The sequence below is a fragment of the Delphinapterus leucas genome, chromosome 4 (assembly GCF_059928025.1).
Source record: "Delphinapterus leucas isolate spDelLeu-1000000601 "Yukka" chromosome 4, BTC_Dleu_Yukka2, whole genome shotgun sequence".
NCBI classification, from domain to species: Eukaryota; Metazoa; Chordata; class Mammalia; order Artiodactyla; family Monodontidae; genus Delphinapterus; species Delphinapterus leucas.
Window position 1 is genome coordinate 65,412,645 of NC_143132.1, and position 18,290 is coordinate 65,430,934.

General features: G+C 43.6%; 1 protein-coding gene across 2 annotated transcripts in view; it reads right to left on the minus strand.

Moving 5' to 3' along the window:
* B4GALT4 (beta-1,4-galactosyltransferase 4) overlaps positions 1 to 18,290 on the minus strand; it is a 33,538-nt gene continuing 15,248 nt past the window's right edge. The window contains exons 4-7 of one of the 2 annotated variants that reach the window (XM_022559004.2): positions 17,087 to 17,274; positions 11,286 to 11,408; positions 9,262 to 9,366; positions 1 to 5,502 (exon numbers count right to left, since the gene is read on the minus strand). In XM_022559004.2, coding sequence (XP_022414712.1) covers positions 5,370 to 5,502; positions 9,262 to 9,366; positions 11,286 to 11,408; positions 17,087 to 17,274 — 549 coding nt within the window. In that variant the 3' untranslated portion in view covers positions 1 to 5,369. Of the gene's footprint in view, positions 5,503 to 8,915; positions 9,003 to 9,261; positions 9,367 to 11,285; positions 11,409 to 17,086; positions 17,275 to 18,290 lie in introns of those variants that run through there. The other variant, XM_089910568.1, reaches the window with a different exon arrangement.

Here is an 18,290-nt window from a genome sequence, read left to right on the forward strand (position 1 = left end):
ATGGTGTGTTCTCAAGAACTTTTTTTTTTTACATAAGAAGTGGATTTATTTAGAGAGAAACACACTCCACAGACAGCGTGGGCCGCTTTATTCGATACCATGAAGTTGTTAAGAACATGAGCTTTGGAGTCAAAAACCTGGCTCCAAATCCCAGCTCTGCATGACTTTGGCAAGTCAGCCTCTTGGAACCTGCTTCAGGAAGACAGATCTCACTGGGAGGATTCCGTAAGATATGTAGAGTGCGTTAGAACAGCTAACAGCCTGTAAGAAATACCAACAGGAAGTTATACCATAAATCTGGTCTGAAGATCTCTGCTTGGCCTGTATTCCCTGGGAACATGCCAACTAATATCATGTTACTTCAATTTACTGCAACAAGCTTAATGAGCAAATATATTCGTCCAAATTCACTGACCCTCAAACAGTAGTTGAGTAATAGCAAAACTCCTATTCAATAGTGGAAGAATGTACTAGGGTATGAAGATAAGGCATTTTAATGGATATATCTCAAGTTCTGTACATTATTTCCAGAATCCTAGCTACAAATGAGATCTCTGCCCTTACTGCCTTCACAAAGAAATCTCATAATCTCCTGACAATGTGATATTCTGGGGGGAAAAAACAAGACACTAGAGTCAAGAGACTTGGGTTCAAATCTTATCTCTTCCTCTTACCAACTTTGGGAAGTTACTTAACTTGAATCTGTTTTTTCTTTGCAGTACTACATACACACTTACAGGAATATTGGAAAGTTAAAATTTAAAAAGCAAGGAAAATTCAAATACAGAGCAAGCATTCAATTAGTGTGCCTCACCCTTCACCAACCTCTCCACCAAGGCCCCAGATCTCTCTCTCTCTCTCTCTCTCTCACACACACACACACACACACACACACATACACATCACACACTCTCCTCTGTGAATATCTTTGAGAGACTGGTCTGGCCCTCTCAGCAGGTATAAGATGGTCTTCAGTGGACTTAAAACTAATGAAGGTGGCAATAGCTTAAACATTTAAAGTACTAAGGAATAGACTTAAAAATTTTTTTTGTAAAGTGATGGGCAAAAAAGAACCTATGAAATGTTCCTGAATATGCTCCATTTTGTGGGACATACTAATGGCTTTTGAGAGAGACTATATATGTATAGGACTTGGGGAAAGTGGAGGTTTTTAGTCCAGCAGAAAATGTCTTTCCTCTCTCCCAAGAGTCCATTCACAGAGCAGTTGGGGCCCCAGGAGACCCCCAGGGCCTTGAGTGGGAGTGAGGGGGCAAAGGGCAGAAAAACCAGGGAGGGAGTCTGGAAAAAAGTTTACAGACTAGATGAGAATGGAATGCACTTTCTTTTTTTTTTTTAATTAATTATTTTTCGCTGCGTTGGGTTGCTGTGTGCGGGCTTTCTCTAGTTGCAGTGAGCAGGGGCTACTCTTCGTTGTGGTGCGCAGGCTTCTCACTGCGGTGGCTTCTCTTGTTGCTGAGCACGGGCTCTAGGCGTGCGGGCTTCAGCAGTTGTGGCTCGCAGGCTCTAGAGCGCAGGCTCAGTAGTTGTGGTGCACAGGCTTAGTTGCTCCACGGCATGTGGGATCTTCCCGGACCAGGGATCAAACCCGTGTCCCCTACATTGGTAGGCGGATTCTTAACCACTGCACCACCAGGGAAGTCCCTAGAATGGAATGCACTTTCAAGTCCAGAAGATACCAAACTTCTCTAGGAGCTAGGACAGGGATGTAGAGTCAGGAAACCTTCCTTAAAGAAAGTGAGAAGCCCAGGGAATTCCCTGGTGGTCCAGTGGTTAGGACTCGGCACTTTCACTGCTGTAGCCAGGGTTCAATCCCTGGCTGGGGAACTCAGATCCCACAAGCCGCATATTACGGCCAAAAAAAAAGTGAGAGAAGCCCAGATGGAGGCAATATGGTGTAATGGAACCTCCACTTCCTCTTCTACCCTACTTAACTCTAATCAATAAAGTGTGTATAAAATTGTCATAAACCATAAAGCGCTATAAAAAGGAGTGCTACTATAAGTGATAAAAAGCCATAAAAACTTTTAAAGTAGTACACTCGTGTTAAGTATTTGTGGTGTTCAAACAGATCTCAGCAAGTATAGTAGGCTTATCTACAAAACTCAGAAAGCTTGGCCTCTTTGTGGCAAATGACAGCAAAAGACACACAGGGCGGGAAATTGGGAAAGCTCGGTTCCTCTGAGGCCAAACTGCCCAGCAGAGCAAGCAGGCAGCCATATGCCTCCTGCCAGTCAGGGGCTTCGAATGCCGTTGCAGGTACAGTGGCAGAGAAGGAAAAAAAAGGTCTTAAAAAACTATCTTCCAGGGTTCCCTGGTGGCGCAGTGGTTGACAGTCCGCCTGCTGATGCAGGGGACGCGGGTTCGTGCCCCGGTCCGGGAAGATCCCACATGCCGCGGAACGGCTGGGCCCGTGAGCCATGGCCACTGAGCCTGCGCGTCCGGAGCCTGTGCTCCGCAACGGGAGAGGCCACAACAGTGAGAGGCCCGCGTACCGCAAAAAAAAAAACAATCTTCCACCTCCAGAAGTTTCATAGTGAGTCATTTAAATGACATGTACTTTATCTTGGTTGAAAGAATTACCTGAAGAATATCAATAGGCAACAGTGGTTTTGAACATTTTAAAAAATGCAGATGCCTTGTTAATAGCTGAAAATACATAGGGAGTTCCCACATGGTACTAATTGTATTTTGTTTCCATTGAATGAGAAATTGTTCTCAGTATGGATCCTCAAATTCCTTGCACACACTATTCTCTTCCTTTACCCTCCCCAGCCATGACCAGGGACCCACAGCCTCCAAATTGGAGGCCCCTGGCACAGGCTGTTGGCAATTACAATAGTTCAGTCTGCATTAGATTATAATTAAGAAAATTGGGATCGTTAACAGATACAAACTACTATACATAAAATAGATAAACAAAGATTTATGGTATGACATAGGGAATTATACCCAATATCTTGTAATAACCTATAATGAACATAATCTGCAAAAAAACCCTGACTCACTATGCCGTACACCTGAAATTAACACAATATTTTAAATCAACCATACCTCAATTAAAAAATTGGGATGGAAAGCTAGAGGAAGATTCTGCAGGACACAAGAGGGTGGGGGAAAAGTAAGAAAACCATTATTATTTCTTTTCTAAATAAAGAAAAAACACAGCATTTACTTGTCCCTACTGGGTTAAAGGTAAACCAGGCCAGCCCTAGGTAAACCTGTCACGTCCACAAAATGCACTTTTCTTTCTTCTCCTTCCCCACGTGGGTGGTGACTGCTGTCTTTTTGGAAGCCCCAAATCCTCCTATTCCCTCCCTCTCCCTGTTTGGGAAGGATTATTTACACTAACTGGCTGGCACGCACTCATGTTGAATTTTAAAAATTAAGTGTCATGTAATAATGATGGATTGAGAAACCCTGGGGCACAGTTGCATAATACACGCTCAAGAACATCCACATCTACATTATTTGTGTCCATTCCCCTAGGCGAACAAAATATTCTTATTTCTGCTCTGAGCCAGTATCCATCCCCATTAACCTTCCTTAGATTATCCTCCCACATTTCCCGCCCCTCTCCCAGGAAGCTCAGCAGTACCAAATCAGTGCCATGGCCCCGCCTTCCTTCCAAATCAAAGGCCTCAGGAGCCCTGGCTCCACCCCTTCCTTTCCTCTCACCAACGAGGTGTGCCCCTGAGGCAGCCCTGCTGCGCCCATTACTGATCACAATCAAGCACAGGAGGATGAAGAGAACAAAAACACAACGCGGCCCAGGAGCCGAGACTCAGAGGCACCTGCCACAGGCCTGGAGCTGTCTCACAAGGAGGCTGCGCACAGAAGAACAGGATGGAACAACAGAAGGATGAACACGGGAGAGCGGGGGAAGGCTTAGTCTCATCTGTTTTGTTTTTAAGCAGTAGGATTACTGACATGAATACATCTGGAAGCTAGAACCAAGCAGGACCCTACGGGGCCTTCCTGGAAAAGACCCACCCCCATGTCTTGTTTGTAGAGAAACTTTAGCCTCCTAGGCCTTCCCTGAGTTCCAAAGAGTAAATTTAATCAGAGAAGTGAGAAAATGCAGAAAGAAAGGAAAACAGTCAAACAAGACAAAATAATAGTAGTTTAGCCATTAGACAAAGTCAAGGGCCTTTAGTTCCTTCTCAAGGGCTACGGATAATATTCTGAGCCATATCCTTTGAGCTGTTTGGCAGATACTGAAACCCCCATCAGGTGGAAGCAGTTAACTGTGTGCTGCCCACAAGCAAGTAGACCCCAGACCAGTTGGAACCAGAAGGTTGATGATGTTGACTCCTGGTTACATCATCACCAGCCAATCAGAAGACTGTCCATGAGCTGATCACACATCCCACAACCCCTCTTTCACCCTGTCTTTTAAAACCTTTCCCTGAAAGCCTTCAGGGAGTTTGGGCTTTTAAGCACTAGCTGCCCAGACTCCTTGCTTGGCGCCTGCAGTAAACGCTGTGCTTTCCTTCACCACAACGCAGTGTCTGTAGATTGGCTTCACTGCATGTGGGCAAGCGGACCCAAGTTTGGTTTGGTAACAAAACAATAGTAAAAAACAAGATTGACCACCCAAAGCTTTTTCATATTTTACTACAGAGGTACTTCCGATGTATTATTAGTTAATATGTAATTTGTAAACTGCTACTTCATATCCTACACGTACAAAATCATTTTACAAAAATGTTCTAAAAACTAGTAGATAAAATGTTACTGGAAGGTGTATCTGGGCAGGTGACACCTGCCGCAGGGCAGCAGCCATAGCAACAGTACAACCACCGCAGCTGCTCTCCGCCTGATGCGGTCCTTCTGCCACCTCTTCGGTCCCAAGTTCGTGGCATCTTCATTCTTCACCTTTCTCCCCTCTTCTTCGGCCTTCATCTCACCTGGGACCCACCTCTTCCCAGATGACCATGCAGGATAAATGAGTAACAGAAATATATCTTCAACCCTTTCCTGGTTCTCTGGGACATTCAGCAATCTTATCTCCTGTGGCATTTTTTATCCCAGAAAATATGTGTCACTTCAAACTTAAATAAATCTCCTTCAATCAGAGTTCTCAAATAGCCTTCATGGCATCTTCTGAGTGGTCCTTTTATACTTAGTCCTTCAAGTATCTACATTACAATATTTAACCCTCATGATCAAAACAATTGTTTTACATTCTGTATCACCAGGAGTTCTGCTAAGGAAATATGAAAGAGGGAGAATCAGCTCAATAACTGGCTGCAACAAGTTCTTAATGTGTGCTACTAGGGGAAGTCTCTAGGCCAAAATTATTGCAATCAAATACTCAGTTCCTCCAAATGTCAGCAGAAGAGCCAGGGTCATGGGCCAGACCAGAAATCCACTGTGATGTTGACGTATAAAGGATTGTAATCCACAGAGAGTAATTTATAATCACAACTGCTCAACCCATCTGTTCTCCAGACACGTGACACCTGATGTAAGAGCTTCATCCTAAAGATAAAGAACAAATGTGAAAGATAAGAATTTAACATCTATTTCCACTGCTTTTTGCCTTGTCACAAAGTTTGGCAAACGCATCTTTGTAAATTATTGCACTTGTTGGGTTTCCTACTGCAAAAGAAGTTTATTTTCCCCATCTAAGGTAACAGGTACTAACGATAGCCATGTGTTCACATGGCAAACCCCATGGAAGACCCTGAGGACCAATGATCAGAAGAGTCCTTCATGCAGTGAGCCCCCAGTCTACAGGACAGAAGGATGTACAGTGATACATCTCATCCACTGCTGACAGGTCCTTGGATAAGCTTCAGGGGATCTATGAATGCTCCGATGTTGCTGGGAGAACTTTGTGTCTGCAGGCAGGGCGGGGACTCATAGGAACCTCAAACAAAGTTAAACTGTATGCAGAGGAGGCTGAATGAAGTGGCACCTAACTTCATGAGGGTCACAGAGAAGGTAAATTTGACCAAGGTTTGAAAAAGAAGAAACTCACAGCAGAGAAGATGAGGGAAAGGACACCCAGGAAAAGAGACCACCCTGTGCAAGACACAGAGACATGTCAAAGAGCAGGATGTGTTTGAAGAAGAGGAAGTAATTGTGTGGCCGGAGCTTGAGGATGCAGGGAGAGGGGTGGTGTTGAACTGAATTGGTCTAGGAGCTGAGCAGTGAAAAGCATGCATTTCGGTTACAGTAACAATGTGGATGGAGACTAGAAGCATAAAGTTGAGCTAAATAAAGTCAGAGAAAAATAATACAGCATGATTTCATTTATATAAAATTGAAAAGCATGTAAAACTAAACAATCTTTTGTATATGAATACAAACACATGGGAAAATAAGAAAACCAAGACACAGCAAAAATAACTTTAATTATCATCAAAATTCCGGAAAGTATTTCCTCTTGGGGTAGGGGGAAGATGTGGGATAAGGAAGGGCCACACAGGGAAAGGGCGTAAACTGGCTAGAGGACACGACCAGTGGTCATGGTATCAAGAATCTTCAGATTCTTCATACAGTTGATAAGTATTCTTTTGTATCTATTAATTAATTATTATTATTTTAATTTAGAGAGAAAAATGCACCCCTATGAGCAAAGGCTCAAAAGACACATGGAAGATAGAAATAGCTGTTTTGTTAAAGTGGTAAGTTCTAACAAAAGGGCTAAAAGTCTTTTGATATTGTTTTAAAATGTAGACTCTAGCAAAAAGGCTAAAGGCCCTTTAATACAGTTTCAAACATTAGGAAAAAAACCCCCACCAGAACAAAGAAATGTAGATTTTTCAGACATAGCCCCCAAAAGAATTGGTTTATCTGCCAGGATTCCTTGGTGAAAGGGTTAATTCCTGGGGCAGGAGCACAAGAGGAGCCTAGAACAGCTCATCACACCAGAGCAAAGGGAAAAAAGCTCACAAAACGACTGCAGTTATGTCAAAGGATTCGGGAGCCCACTGGAAAAAGATAACATTTGCCAAAGACAATCTGAGCATCGAAAAGAATATTAACTACATCCAGAAGGCTGTAGGAAGCATCAACTCATCATTTTGAAATAAAAAAATCAATGCTGATTCTTTCCCTTTATCCTGCCTTTTCTATAAGAACGGTACCCCAGGGTACTCAGACAGCTGAAGAAGGCACATCATTCTTTGTAGAAAAATCTATCTAATAAATGCAGAAGGACTGACAGAATATCACAATTTTGCAATCCCTAATTGAATAATGAATTTAGGCAATGATCACCAATGGCTCCTAAAATAATTAGGTGAAGACTAATGGGGACCCTCACAATGACTGCATGAGGCCGACAACACGTGAACCCACAGAACAATCCTGACATCACCAAAACATGACCAGACATCGTGTCCCCTTGCTGGGATACAAAAGGAGATACATGGCACTATAGAGGAAGCGTTCTTGCCCCCAAATAGTACCAGAATCTGTTTAAGCCTCCAGATCGAAGACCTAGCTTATAAGGAAATGCAGAGGCACAAATTAAGTTATAGCACAGGGATGTGACTGGCAAAACCCACAATGTAGGAAATTCCATCAGACGAATGACCTGGTTTGTTCAATAAATTACAAGGGAAAAAAAAAAAGGAGGGAAGGGGGAACCTACAGATTAAAAGGGATTTCAGAGAAATCATTCAAATGCAATGTGTGGACCTTGTCTACAATCTGAATCTGAATAAACCAACTGTTTAAAAAAATTTATTAAAGCATTTATGAGATAATTGGGGAAATCTGAACACTGACTGGACCTTTGATGACAATAAGCAAGTATTGATAATTTTATATTAGGTATGATAATAGTACTGCAGTATTTTTTTCTTAAATTAGGAAGTTGAATATTTTATTAGTAAACTGTTTCTTATTTTCCTGCAAGGCTGTTGCTTCACTGTATAAAAATAGCACCAGCAAACACAGTATACTGCAAAATTAAGAGAGTAACGTTCTTCACTGGACACTGTACAACTAACAAACTTTTCTCCACTGCCATTTATTTCCAGTGGCAAGTTCATTGAGTATTTTGACCCAAATCCAGGGATGGCTGTAGGCAAGTTACAATATGATATACAGTTAAGATAATAATGTTATCCTTGAATTACATAATTTTCATAACTAGTTTTACCACAGATAATTTCAGGAATTCTGAATATTATAACTGGAGACTAGCCTAAAAGTCATAGGTGTTGTGAAAAAGTTGCATAGTGTTTATCTGAAGTCATTAGGAAGTTAAGGGGTACTTTCTTCAGGCAACATCGTTGCAAGTAGTTTCTTTTGCTAAAAGTTGCTTTTTAAAAATCTATCCACCACTAATTTAAGACAACTATGCTAGATTAAGTTGTTTCAAACTAGTTTATTTAGGGGTTCCATTTTCACTCCTCAACAGATTTTATGTATTTCTCATATGCTTCTTCACTCATTAGTTCATCTAGTTCTGAAGGGTTACTGAGTGTCACCTTGACCAGCCAACCATCTTCATAACAAGATCTGTTGACAAGTCCTGGATTTTCTGCTAGAGCTTCATTAATTTCAGTTACTTCTCCTGATAGAGAAGAAGAGAGTTCACTAGCAGCTTTCCCACTTTCCAAAGCAACAAATTCCTCTTGTTTGTTCAATTTTGTCCCAACTTCAGGCAGACTACAGTAAACAACATCTCCCAAAGCTTCCTGTGCAAAATTGCTGATTCCCACTGTTCCAACACCGTTTTCTCTTGTTACCCATTCACGTTTGTCTGTGAATTTACGACCTGACAGCAGAGTGGGTCTGGTGTGCAGCGCCCGGACGGCACCTGCCTGCAGTCCCCAGGGCAGCGGTGGGCAGGGCGCGCTGGGCGCAGAGATGGCCCGCACGCTCCGCGCCGCTTGCAGCGTCGTGTTTGCAGGGGTGCAGCGGGTCTCTGCGCAGCACCTCTGCAGTTCTTTTTTTAAGACTTCTCTTAAGGATACTATTGAAATATTTACACAGGAAATGCTGTGATATCTCATTTGCTTCTAAAGGATCCAGTGGGGGAGGAGAAGAAAGTGGGAGAAAGAAGAGAAGCCATGAGTTGTTAACTGTTGAAACTGGGAATGTGGTACATGTACATGTGAATTCAATAGATGTTCCCTCTGCTTTTGGGTCTGTCCGAAAATTACCTCAATAAAAAGCTTTGAACAAAATAAACTGGTTTATCTGATCAAATCTGGCATAGGACTAGTGACAGAAGAGACTACGCAGGTAGCCTGCCAGGCGCGTGGATCCAGGACTTACCGTTCTATATTCACCTCATTGCCTTGGTCTCTCTTGTGGAAGATCATAGTATATTTACCCACTTCAGGCAGTGGCCGGGTTATTTTCATTCTATGAAGCTCAACCCTGGAAAAATAACAGAGGTGTTAAAAAAAAAATTCTATCCCAATTATCTACCACTAGGCACTTAAAAAAGAATCATTTGCAAAAATTTACATATATATGCACATACACATATCTTGATCATTTAGGTATTAAAAGAAAAAGAATTTTCTTATGTTGGGCCTCAGGCAATAAGTCCAAAGAATCACCCTTAACATTTACTACTGAGGTACAAAGAAGATGTGTCAATTTACACTTTGTCATTTTCCAGAAACACCTGAGAAAATACACCTTTAAAAAATCAAGTGTCTTAGGATCCCTAATTTACTTAGTGTTTCCTTCTTTTAACAGGGAAAATAATGACTGTTAAATGTCACAAACCTAGGTTCAAATCTAGACTTTGTTATTTACAACCTTGGTAAGTCAATTCATTATTCCAGGCTTGGGTTTCCCGAACCGTAAAATGGCAATGGTGTTACAGAGCTGATCTGACAGCCTCAAATGAGACCGTCCACATGGAACATTCTTTGCAAACTGTAATGTACTATATAAGCAGAAAGAGGGTGGTGCCTGTTGCACAGGTGAGTAAATAAGTATTTAGTAAAGAAATTTCAGCAAATGTTTATGCTCAAATCTTGTTGGTTTATCCATAGCGTTAGTCAAGAACCACTCTGGAGGCCATGATGTTCTTATCAAATGAAAGCAAAACTTGGGGCTCCCCTTCACCTTGAAACCGAGGAGCAACAGGAAAAAAGAGAGTGAAGATACATCAGTGTAAAATTCTACTAGCCGTCCCATCTGGGCAGTGAAATAGATTTGGGGAACATGATGGATACGGTTGACTCCGAGCCCTTGCTATTCCTGCCCTGAAATCTAGCAGGTACCCTCTGTCCACTTCATAAGCCATGGCCACACAGGATGCTGATGGGCTGGGCCATGAAGTGCCGCTGCCCATCACTACGGCCATTTCTATGCAGCCTTTGGTCAGGGAGATCCGTTCCCTCCTGCCAGAAACATTCCAGAGACTCTCAGCCTAGACCTGGAAATGAGACCAGCATGGAGCCCGGCTTCTTCATGCTGAAGCAATGGAAAAGCAATGGAAAACATCTGGCAGCCACACGTATATTAATTCAGAATGCCAGCTGAGAAATTTTCTTTCTAAGAGGCAACAACAGGAGGAAAGGGGGGTCTCCTAATAGAAAGACCTTGTTACAAGTCTGAAGATACTGGCCCCAGGCTCTTGAATAATTACTTATTTCTGGGAGTTAGGGATACCCATAACTATCTGGCCATGAAGCCCAAGTTCAGGGAAGGGGGCTGAGAGGGGAGACCAGGCATATCCCCTTTGAACCCCCCAGAGCAGAAAAGAATCCAAGAGAATCTGAGGGTCATGCCAGCAGCCCCGAGTCAGGCCAGGGAGTCAGGCCAGCAGCTGCTCCCACGGAGTGCGGGGCTGGCTCGTGTATAAGGAGAGGACATCTTGGCCTGCTTCGGGGTGTGCAACTCCTCACAGGCTGCTGACACTCCCTGCTCTGCACGCTGGGAACCACCAGGGTTGCCTGGGGTCTGAGAGAAAGCAGAGGCTTAGAACAGGCCTCTGGTCACTTTCCTCAGGTGGCATTTTGCAAACGCTCTGGTCTGGGACTTGCCATTCACGGGTGAGACTCTTATCTCAGTAGGTAATACCTGCTGACAAGTCCACAGAGACCTCCACCAACACTCCCGGACCCCGGACACCCATTAGCCAGGACTACACCACCCTCCATCATTTCTGAACTGCCAGTGGCAAAGAGCGATTTGGGTCGCCCTTGCTCACCCCCCACCCCCTGCCACCCTTCAAGCCCAAGTCGGAGCCTCATGACCTGCTGGCCTGGCCTCCACAGGAACCACACACAACCACTGCTAGCAGAGCCCCATGAAGGGGACCTGTCTCTGTTGTTCACCTGAGTCTGAGGTCATCGTCTTCGCCTCCCCATCCCCAGTAGTTGTTAGAGAATCCATTCACCTTGAAAAACTGCTCTCGGCTTAGGGCGGTAACACCCCCAAAATACCCACTGTAACGTAACCTGGAGCGAAAGAGAGGAGAGAAATGGTTAGAATGTTAGTGCAAAGTCCTTTTGTTCTCCACAGATGCTTCAGAAGTCTCTGACTGCAGGGTGGGCATTCTAGGAACACTTTGAAGACCATGCACTTCCACCCACCCACTCCTGCTTGACATCCACCTCCCCACGTTCTTGGCCTTCCTTGTCTGGCCTTCTGTCCTCTGTCTAGACAAGCTCTCACATCTGCTCACTAAGCAAGGTGCCACCCACCTTTTATTGTTAGTGTTTGTGTGCAGAGGTCTACAGAGGTACCTGTCAATGTGCACTATAACATCAGATCTGGATGAGTGATTTCACCTCGTGTGCCAATCCAATGAATAGTTGTGGCTGCCAAGGGCTCTGGGTTAAGAGCATTCTGAGGCTGCATCCAGGTTCCGCGTGAACGAGTGGCTTTTTTACTTTTACTTTCTTTTAGGGAGTGGGGTGGAGACCAGGAGAGAGCTCCTATACACACTTTTTATGCAGACCTCCACTTATATGCATACAAATTTCCGTCTCAGAGTCTGTTTCCTGGAGAACCCAACATACCTTAATAACCCTGAGGTTTCCAGCTTGGGCAACTAGGTAGATGACAGTGCCTCTCACAAAAACAGGGTATACAAACTGATAATTAGGTTTTGAGAAGAAGACAAATTACGGTTTGGATAAACTGAATATGAGGTACCCTTGGGGCTTCTGCCAGTGGTAAAAAGGTTACAAGGTCCAAGTTCAGTACAGAGGAGTGGCTACAGAGATAGCTTTGGAAATAAGCTGTCAAGAGGTGGTACCTGAAGGCACAAGGGTAGGGAAAGCTGCCCGAAGACAATGTAGTAAGTGAAAAGAGGAGAGTAAAAAGGGTGGAGCTGTGGGTATACCAACAAGGAAAAGGGGAAAGAAAAGAGGTCAATCATTTAGGACTCATGGATTATTGGTAGACAAATTAACAAATCTGAGAAATAAAGATGTCCCTTGAATAGAACACGGTAACAATTCAGAAATGCAAATGAAGGCAGCTTAATAACTTGGATGTTACTGAATAAGAGGATGTGAATATATATGGAGGATCTCTAACTTTAATTAATGTCAGTTCAAAGTATTCCAGGACCAATAAAATATGTCTGCTTTTCTAGATAATAAGAAAAACCAAAAGGAAAGATCAATAATCATGTAGACACTTGCCATCTAATAGGTGGAGTCCCAGAAGTTAATTTGTAGCTCAGCTGTTTGTTTCTATGTTCTGAGTACAGATGGGGAGGACCCCGCTTAACCCACAATGGAAACAGATTTACTTACATACCCCCAACCTAAAATTCTGGAAAATAACAACCTAAAACAAACAAAAAGAACAAAGTGCTCAGAAAGCAGCTATTACTGACCAAGACATTGACTGCAGTGACTTGTTGCCATGGTTACTGGACTCTGGCTGGGAAGGGGTTCCTAAGCTACCTGAAAACTAGAAGCTTCATCAGAACACTGAGTGGAACCACTGCCCAGGCATAACCTGCCACGTCCCAAAAAGGGGTCGCCAGGAGGGACCCAGCACTGATGACTTGGTAGTGACCCATTAAGTAACGACCATCCACTGTGTGCAAAGCAGCTGGCTAAACGCTAGAATAAGTGGGCCCTGCCCTCACACAGAGTTGATAACCCAGCAAGAGAGGTGAACATTATCAGGGCTCTGAGGAAGGAGGTGCCACACGTCAGGGCAGGTGGGCCTGGGAGGATTCAGACAGGTAGAAAACTGGGGGAACTCCTGGCGATCAGAACTCTGTGACAAAAGGCCGAGGGGGAGAGAAGTGCAGGCTGTGTGAGGAGCACCGAGAGACCAGTTTAGCTGCAGTGGGAGGTGCAGGAGGAGACCAGTTGGAAAGAAAGGTTAAAGAAGTATCAGTTCCTCTGTTGCCTCTTAGGTGCCAAATATCTACATGTTTATTGATCTTTCCTTCTGGTTTTTCTTCTTCTCTAGAAAAGCATAAATAGTTGATTGGCCCTGAAACAGTTTTACTTATTTTTAAAGGACTGTAAGGCCCAAGGGTGGGGAAAATGGAGTCATCAAATAACAGTAAAGTCCTTGTAAAAAGCAGGCAGGTACCAAAGGAATTCTTGGCCATAAAATTTCCCACAGGCTAGTACAGATCTTTATCACTGACCCATAATCACTGGGATAAACAAGATTTATTTCTGTCTTCATCAGAGTCTGAGATAGTTGAGACAAGTTGCTTTAACTTCTTCCCTCTGCATGTGTGTAAAGTGAAAACACTTCTTGCGCTTCCCTTCATCCTCATGGGGCAGTTGTGACAATGAATAGTGTGCTGATTTAGGCTCTGTGGCACAGGGACACACAGTTACCAGCAGAGGGCAGACACTTAGCCACCTGCAACTGCACCTGCCAGCAACTAGTGGGACTTTGACCAAAGGAGGAAAGACAATAACTAAGGAGGAGGAAGACAACTCCTACATTACCTATGCAAACCTCCCCCAAACCACAGAAAATGAGGCAGTTTACATGATACATACAATAAATTAGAAAAACATAAATGACAAACCAGGACGAGAGGAAAACTTCAATCAGATAGAAGATTAGAATAGGAAATATATTAGAACTCTGATCTGCAAATAAGATTCTTTTCAGCTTCTAAAAGAAGGTCATGGATTTGACTCTGAGCTTCTTGCATCCAGATCAAAAGAGGAGACACATTCAATCACCTGGTTTACATTAGGAAAACTGTCAGTTACTCAAGGAAGACAAAGGCTTCCTGATTTCTAGTTATAAAAGAAACGTCTGGCCAATTACAATAGCAAGTTAAAACAGCAACATTCGTACAGAGGCTGTTTTTAGAGTGAGTGGCATCTGATAAAACCCACGATCATCACACCAAAGTTTTACTCAAGATCAGTTCCCAGCAGGAATGCCCAGAACTCATTTTCTTATGGTCCAGCTTAATGCAAAGATAAAATCTAGAATCCCAACAAAAGGCCTGTCCTTGATACAATCCTGTGTATCCATACTCCAAAAACAAACAAATGAGAAAACAATCCTGTGTGATTGTAATTTCTCACCACAGATGTCTAGAAAGACTGGGCAATGGGAAGTTATCACCCATGTCAAGGGTCTGAAGTACAGGTATTCTGTGTCGTAGAGAGTGACATCTTAATACCAATGAGTGGGCAGATGGCTAATACGCTTCTGAAAATACCAAGGTACCTGGCCATGATATGCTGCTTTCTTCAGTGCAGAGGTGGCTCACAGACAAGAAAGCAAAATCTCCAGATAATGATCAAGTTCCCCAAAAGAAAAAGTCCTGGGATTCTCTCCCAGACCCTTCTCCTGCCCTCTGGCCCCACTGCCCCTGGAGCATGGAGGCAGGAGTGGGCATCTGCCCCTCATCTTCTCCCCTCCTGCCTTGCTCCATCCCATACACTAAAGGCCAGCTGAACTGACCTTTCTCCTGTCATTCCTGGCTGTAACCATGTGTCAGCAGCACTCTAATTCCTTCCACAGGCACTCCAAACTCCTTACCAGACTGAACAACACCTGCCTAACCTGGCCCCTGCCTACCCTCATCTCTAGCGTCTCCTCCCTCCACCATCCCAGACATTCATTCTCCAGCACTAATGAACTACCCGCCTTTCCTCAAAACCTGTGCCATGTTCTCTCTTGCTTCCACATCTTGGAACTCTGCTGGGAAGCTCCCACTGATTCCACAAGATGAAGATGCCACATTTCCTGGACAACACCTTTAAACCCTTCCCTAGGTGTTTCTTAAAGAGAGTGTGCTCTCACCCATTGTGGCTTATTCTAGGTATTTGTTTATATCCCACACTTTACACAGGGACTAGGTTTAAAGTCTGTACCTGAGGCAAAGATCGCCTGCAGTCAGCGTTACTCCTGGAAATCTCTTGAACAGGCCGAAGTGAGAAACCTACACAATAAGAGCAACATGGAAACCAAGAGCAAGGGAGGCATCAAGAGATTCATGGTTTGCAAAAACTTCTTTAGCACTATTCTGTACCCAGTTTTGTACGGATCACTGGGATCTCTGCTTAAGACAGCACTAACCAACAAAACCTTGCTGTCATCTTCAACTTCTCCCTCTCTCCCAGCTCTCACTTCCTCCCAGCAACCAAGGCCTGCTGAGCCAACCTCCCAAAAGACTCCTAACTGATGTTACAGCTCTCCCCTCCATCCTCACCCTCGCTCTCCAATCCAGGCTCTCTTCCATGGATGGATCCGACCTGGGATCTTTGAAAGCCTTGGTAGTCGAGGTGTGATTCACAGATCAAACCCTGCTGCCAAAATATCACCTGGGAGCTGGTGAGATACACAGAATCTCACAACAGAATCCCCAGATGATTCATATGCACATTTGAATTCCAGACTCACTGGCTGAAAATGCAAATCTGATCCTGTCATCCCAGTTGACATGCTATTATAGGGACCAACAAATTATAGCCCGCAGGCCTCATCCGGCTGACCACCTGTTTTTGTATGGTTTGTGAAGTAAAGATGGTTTTTACTTTTCTAAATGACTGAGAAAAAATAAAAAGAAGAATATTTCACACACACACAAAAAGAGATTCATGGTTTGCATCTCATGCTCACTTCCCAGAGTAGACACTGGTGGAACCTCCCATTTTATTTTATAGTGTTATAGCTCTCTCTCCCTTGGCCTCACCCCCACCCCAAACTCTCCCCCTCATTAGCACGTGCTCCTAGTTGAATTTGCAGAAGTGAAGTGCAAAGCTGACACAGCTCCACTGCAGCTGCCTGTCTCCCCACAGCAGTACACACCAGGGAGTGCTGTGGGGATGGGCACTCGGCCTCATTCAGATTGGTCTCAGGGTCCCTAGTGCAGTAGCACCCCACATGTGAGCACACACGAAGGGCAGGGCTTGGTGGAGGCTGACAGGTAAGTGTGCACATATATAAGTGAACATATAGTTTCCCTTGTGGAGAACTTTCTTGGTCGCTATTTCCCCTCAGTTGTTCTCAAATAGGAACTGGTACAAAATAAGGTTGAAAAGCAGCTATGCCTCTCCGTGTGTGTGTGGTGGAGGGTGGGATGGGGCCGGGGGGGCGGGGGGCATGAAAGCAGAAATGATGGTGCCTGGCTCTTCCCACAGTGACTTTGAGAGAAGGGAACTTGTCCTGGGTGTCCTGGCTCCTGAGCAGACCACTTGATGGACATGCCCCTTCCCAGTCTCCCTCCGGACTCGGTCTGGAAACAAACATCACAGTCTCACAAAAGAGGCCTAAAAGCTGACCTGGAGGCACACTCTTGTTGTCTCTTAGAGGCAGAAGGCAGGGAGAGATAGCTAAGTTACTTGAGTTCTATTCAGCGTGGGAGCCCTTGCAAAAGTTCCACCAGGCGGGCCCTACAGGCGAGGCTGGCCGCCATTTGCAAAGCTTGGACTATTTTCCCTCCCATCTTCTCTCCCTTTTTATCTTTGTGATCCTCTGCCAAGGCTGCTGGCGGATTTTTTCCTAATAAGAAAAAAAATCGAATTTCTCTAATTCCTGTTTTGAACTTTAAGTGATATATCATGGACCATTTTTCCTATTTCTCATTTTCTGCAGACACGCTGGACACAGTGTCTGCACAGCCTTGATGATAACAGGCCAGGCTTCTGACCTAAGGCAGCTGTGAGCAGAGCCGCCTTACCTGTACCCAGTGCTGTTCCGGCCAACCACCAGATGCCTGGGCTGATCCTCACACTTGTAAAGGTTCAAATCGTTCTCGGGCACCAGGTCCACATCATGGAATATGAAGCAGTCCCAAATTTCATCCTTGAGAGCTTCTAGATAGCCCACATTCAGGAGTTTGGCGCGATTAAACTTTTTACTTCCAGCCTATAGATATGGAAATTAAAACTTGAAAAGCTCCTGAGACAAGATTTCACACTGTTCCCCTGTTCAGTTCACATGCAGGAGCTGGTATTATTCTTGCTAATGCACAAGAGTATACATATGACATGAAAATCTGACACAGTAGATGCAATAACAATAACAGGCCTTTTGTGTTTTTCTTTACGCTTCATACATACTTGTATTCCATAACTAAAAACACCTTGAAATGAGGAGCTGCTGTTTAATAGGTTTGGAGTTTCAGTTTTGCAAGATGAAAGATTAGTTGAGATTATTTACACAATAATGTGAACAAACTTAACCCTACTGAACTCTACAATAAAAATGGTTAAGATAGTAAATTTTATGTTATGTGTATTTTACAACAATTTTTTTAAAAACCATAGTTTTAAAATACTAATAAAGATAACGCTAAAAAAATTTTAAACATACCTTTATTTATTCCGTATAAAACCACAAAACCTTTCTTACATACCAGTCATGCCAAGTAGAATCACTGCTTCGCTGTTCAGCTCTTAGCTAATCCCAATCTTACCCCATGTAACAAACTTACACTAAGCTCCCCAAAAAATATAGCTTGCCAGAAAGGATCAAGAAATCCTGACCTATAAACAGAGAAGGTTACTGCTCATATACCTAAGCTACTTAAAAGTCTCGTGGAATCACTGTAAGAGAACCCGGATTTAACACTTCATGGCAGACACTAATCCTCATAGTGGCCTTACAGAGGACATTCGTTACTGGGTAAGGAAAGAACACAGTAAACCGGTAATATAATCAAAGCTATAGTATGAAACATTTTTTTACAGTAATAATTTTTTCATGGCTATTTGGATCAAATTCCTTAAGAATAAATTCCAGTTCAATAAACAGTTTATCATAACAAAAGTATAGGCAGTTCTCAAAACTCACCACAGTACTTTCCTGAAAAGAATAACATAAAGCAGACATAACTTTTCTATTCATAAAATTATATACTGGGGGGGTTGCTGTCCTGAGTA